Source organism: Thalia democratica, chromosome 5 (assembly GCF_965202585.1).
Source record: "Thalia democratica chromosome 5, ktThaDemo2.hap1.1, whole genome shotgun sequence".
NCBI lineage: Eukaryota > Metazoa > Chordata > Thaliacea > Salpida > Salpidae > Thalia > Thalia democratica.
The window spans coordinates 75006075-75011749 of NC_139169.1; the positions used below are offsets into that span (position 1 = coordinate 75006075).

Consider the following 5675-nt stretch of genomic DNA (forward strand, 5'->3'; position numbering starts at 1 on the left):
GTTTATGTATTATTGAAGTAAATTAAAGATTTGTTTTAAAAACAATAAAATCTCTGCAAAGTTGTTTTTTTTATAGAAATTTAGTATATTTTGTTTAAAGTAAAACTTAATGTTTAGATAGCTTTAATAAAATTCAATTTTTTATATTATTGTTATTGGAAGTTTTTTTTTCCTACGCTAGACCCACACATATTAATCTGGGCAGCTTAAACTAAAAAGCACATAACAAAGAGACAAAAATTTATATATCTTAAAACCAAAAACTGCAGTTTTTTTTTTAATATCAAAAAAAAAATCAACACTTAGTATAAGACTAATTAAGTTACTTATGATTCAAAGAAAAAATTATTAACAAACTCAGTTTTTATTTTATAATAAGCAACTTAAACATCAACTTTTTCAACGATTCGTAAGTTGCAATAAAACAAAACACAGCTGCTTAACCTTTCTTTTTAGAATTAACTTTAATTTCTTTTCAACAAACAACCTTCTCTGCAAAATTCAGCAATACATATTGAGACAATTTAGTAATTTCTTCTATGAATTTAGTTCAGAAATCAGCAAAGTAGTTTTAATCAAGCACTTCTACATTGAAATAAGGTTCAGTATTACTTTTATGAAATTCATTTAGAATATACTACAGTGTCAGAATTTAAACAAACTACAAAAACTTATGAATAAAACTTCTTCTAGTTTATACATATACCAGATTTTCACATCCTAACTTTTAGAGTTAGGTTCTGCTCATTTGTGCAACCGTTTGGTATTTCATTGTTTTTTTTTTATCATTTTTTGTAGCTTTACCAAAGCATAATCGAAAAATTTAAATACATTCACTAACCACTAAATTTAAAACCTTAAGTCCAAAGCACATTAATAATACAGTTTAAATAAACATTTATCGGAAGCATTAGAAAATGATTTATTATTTATATAGGAAAGGCAATTACAATAAAATCAAACTATGGAATGAACAAAATCCTACATATTTAATCAATGGTTCATAAGTACAAAATTTGTTAAATTACTGATAGTTTCTAATATAAATTATCTTATTTTAATCAAATTTGTTCAACTTTATGTAAAGATTAGTTTTGTTTAAATGCTAAGTCCACATTTAAACTGAGAAATATTTATGACTTTGTGGTAATTTTCGTGGTAATTAATTATTTTAATAGAGTTCAAAAATTGATTATAAATTAACTGTAGTTTTTAGTTCTAAAAGCATTAGGAAAAGTAGAAGTCTTCTGAATTCTAAAGATTAAATATTAAGTTTTGATAGTCGTCAATGTAAGAAATATAATGAGCATTGCAGTGGTTAAAGACTATTCTTTACTTTTTCTTGAAGAGATTCTATATGGTTAGTATAAATTTTAAGTATGGAGACCAGAATCGCAAGTTGCATTCAAATTTAGGGCAAATTTAAACGAAATGCCATTTTTTAAGAGTATTAGTATAAGTATATATGAAACTTAAAATAATACAGTTAAAAAAATTTAGTAATCATAATTAGTATGGTAATTTAATTAAAAATTATTATCATTAAATCATAAGTTCTTAAAACGAAAGTGTATACTGTATAGCACAAAGTAAAAAGTAGAGGTAAACGTTTTTTTTGTTTATAAGTAGACCCTGTCATTTACTAGAACTTAAACTAGATTTTCTTTCTTTTAGCCAATGGTAAATTATATCTCAAGATTAAATAAGAAATATTATATAATAAACTTAAACATAAAAGTTAAGTGTCGAAAACTTAATATTTTGATTTTTTCATATTTCTTTAAAATTATGTTGTATATAAAGCAAAATAAATTTACATTTTTAATAAAAATTTAAAAGTTTTAGAAATTTAAAATTCCAAAAATAATTTTACACGATTAATAGTAAAAACTTCTTTAGTATTTTTTTATTGATATGTCTTAAAAGTTATTATTTTACAGATTTCCAAAAACACAAAAACTTCATATTATTTAGCGACCATTATGTTAAATTATAAATATAAGTTAATAGATTCGTTTATACAACTCAAAAAATGAGATAAACAAAATAAATTAATATTATGTTAAGTTAATACTAAAATAAAATATTACAAAAATTATTTTTTACGTAACATATTAAATCATTATGTTATAAAAAGTTAAAAATTAAAATTTCTTTTATTGGTTTAACTACTTTATTAAGAATTGTTGGTTTTTGCATTAAATCCTTAAAACAAAGAAATGTAAATAAACAAGTAAAATAGGTTAGAAACGATCGGACTAGAAACGATTAGGCTAGAAGTTATCAGGTTAGAAGTGATCGGGTTAGAAGTGATCGGGTTAGAAATGATCGGGTTAGAAATGATCGGGTTAGAAATGATCTGGCTAAACTGGGTTAGAAATAATCGGGTTAGAAGTGATCTTGTTAGAAATGATCGGGTTTGAAGTGATCGGGTTAGAAATGATCGGGTTAGAAGTGATCAAGTTAGAAGTGATCGGGTTAGAAATGATCGTGTTAGAAGTGATCGGGTTAGAAGTGATCGGGTTAGAAGTGATCGGGTTAGAAATGATCGTGTTAGAAGTGATCGGGTTAGAAGTGATCGGGTTAGAAATGATCGGGTTAGAAGTGATCGGGTTAGAAATGATCGGGTTAGAAGTGATCGTGTTAGAAGTGATCGGGTTAGAAGTGATCGTGTTAGAAGTGATCGGGTTAGAAATGATCGGGTTAGAAATGATCGGGTTAGAAATGATCGGGGTAGAAGTGATCGGGTTAGAAATGATAGCGGGTTAGAAATGATCGGCTTCCTCTTTTAATAGTTATAGATTATAAAAAGAACTGTGTAAGATGATTACATTTTTCAGTTTATCATTTTCTAGATGCCGAAAAATTAATCAAAGCTTTAGAAAAGCCTTTTTAAGCGCTGCGAGCGACTAAACCGTTTTTTTTTTGTAAGTATATTTTAATTACGTCAATAAATTTTATAAGTTTTAATTTGGCGGTAAATAAATAAGTACGTTAAATTAAAGTAAAAAGTATTAAGATATGTTTACCATTTAGCGGTTTTTCTATAAATTCATGAAACAATAAACAACAAATCTATTTTTGTTTCTTTTTATGGTCTCCGGTTACAATAATTAAAACTGGACATTTTGTTCTTTAATTTAAAATTAAAATGTCAGAAAAATATTTAGAATTTTTTTAATTATTTATTATTAGTCAAAAATATTATCAAAATGTTTAATAAAATGTATGTTTATTACAAATCGTAACTTAAAATAAGAAGCTAAGTAATAAAAAATCCGTAGGTAATGTAATAAAAAGCCAAAACTCTAAAAAAATTTTGACTAAAATTTGGATTTATTTTTACTAGAAGTAGAAAAAAAACTTTTTAATAAGAAAAAAGGTACATATTACCTCAAAAAAAACTTTAAAACTATTTCATTAGCTTTGTCGCTACTTTTTAACAAATATCTCTATTAAGGAATACACCGCAACATATTTACTTAATCTTGAAATTTTTAATTAGAACAAGTAAATGTTTATGTGTTTTAAATAACTATTGTTGTCAAACATTGTAGAAATCTTTGAAATTGCTTTGGTAGTTGCCACAAACAAAACCCAAAAATGTCACTAATAGTGTAGTTGTTCAACCATTATGGCAAAAATGTCAAGTTATGGATGCTACGCATCATTTATTTCAGGTATACAGGTACTCTAGGACAGGAAAAATTAAGTGTATGATCTGTTGATCGTTTTGACCATTCACCTTTAAGTATGTCATAATAAAAAAGAAGCTTTTCATGATAAATAAAAACGAGCTTGCTTCCAATAATAAAAACATCTGAACGGTTACGCGAGCTGAATTTGAATGACTGAGGAACTTGCTTCAGTAAAACAAACTTTTCACAAGTTGTATCATAAACTTCCCCTCTCATAAAACCAAAAATATTTATTACAAACAGCTTGCTGCTGGTAGCCACTGATCTGTGATGTAATCTGCTTTCTATCATACTTGGCATTTTCGACCATAAATCGGTAGTACTGTCGTACGCTTCAACTGTATTTAATAATGTTATTAACATGTCTTTATCATGAGACTCACCACCACTCACGACAATTTTTCCTTGAAACACACAACTAGATGCATCACACCTCGCCTCATGCATGCTAGCAATTTTTGTCCACGAACTACTACTAGTGCAAAACTTAAAGCAAGTGGGAAAATATTCTCTTGGCGAACCAGGAAATTCGCCACCTAGGATGTATATGCTGTCATTTAAAGAAGTGTAACAATCACAGTATCGCATCAACAGACATTTGGGCAAAGAATCTACATCTTGCCAAGTTTTGTGAGCGGTTGAGTACTTTTCAATTGTTGAACTAGAAATCATGTATGCTTCGTTTTTTATGCAAACAATTTGCGAGACATTTTTCCATTCATAGCGCAGTGGCAGATTGTTTGCACAAGAATCAAAAGGAGCTGTTTTGTAACGCGCCTCCATTGAAATATATGGAGTTTCACCAGCCTTGCACCCATGAAAGTTTGTTTCAAAATTGTTTTCCTCGCTGTTTTTGATGGAAGTACTGTGATTTTTTGAATTCAAATCGTTTCTATTCTGTGAAATTTCACTTATCATCCTGCAACACTCATCACGAACGACAAAGCAATCTTCCTTATCCATGTAAGTTAAAGTAGGTACTGACTCAAGTGCACGACAAATGTTAGACAAAAGGTAGCCTGCATACTTGCTACGTTCTTTATGACGTAACCAGTTGTACGCTGCGTTGAATATCTTCACATCTGAATCCACAAACAGCTTAGCGCTTGAAATTAGTTTCACAACAGAAACATGATCCAACTCTTTAAAACTTTCTGACTCTGAAACCGTTAGAAAGCAACGGCAAATGAAACAGGCCGAAATTTTATTCAAAGCTGAAAACTTGAAAACATTTGATGTAACATATGCAGCTACACAGTTCTTCGAATTTAGTTCGGTTGTCATGAAGTTGCATGTTTTACTTTCTTTAAGTTCGTCCAATAAAACACTGCTCCTTTTCATGTGATTTATTAATTTGTATTTGTCCATAAGTAGGAATTCTGTAAGTTTACAATTTTAGAACTTGTTCTTATAAATGATAATTTTATGATATAATACGTATATATATATATACATACACATGGTGTATATTATGATTTGATAGTATTATGATATATAAAAAACGATAAAAGCTGCAAAACATAAACTTAATTTGTTTAACTTATTGTGGAGAGATATATACTCACTTTACAAAACAAACTTTTAAGACTACATTAAATAAAAATAAAATGTTTATTAAGGTCAAGGACATATAAGAATTTTTTTTATCAACATTTGCTGCTACTTGTTTTCAAAAAAATAAACACATTCCGAAATTATTCTTACCTATTTTTACAAAATCAGTTTTTGTAATAATATTTTCTTTGCACAACTTGCAAATTTTAAAACTTTCAACATGTGTACTGGATAAACTACTTGTTTCAAGGTTGACCTTTTCATATTGACTACTCTCACCGTTAATAAATGTAGATGAGCTAGCAACTTGTGAATCTTTTTTGTTATTTGAAGTGCTTTTATGCATTTTTATAATAATTCTAAACAATTTTTGATTAAACATTTAAACATGAACATACTATACACATGTCTAAATCAGTGTCT

The 5675-nt window shown here is 27.8% G+C and overlaps 1 protein-coding gene across 1 annotated transcript; it reads right to left on the minus strand.

Moving 5' to 3' along the window:
* Positions 1-3671: 3671 nt before the first annotated feature.
* On the minus strand, positions 3672-5039 carry LOC145836897 (kelch-like protein 25). The gene has a single exon (XM_082944670.1). The coding sequence runs from the start codon at positions 5037-5039 to the stop codon at positions 3672-3674; it is 1368 nt and encodes a 455-aa protein (XP_082800796.1).
* Positions 5040-5675: the final 636 nt, after the last annotated feature.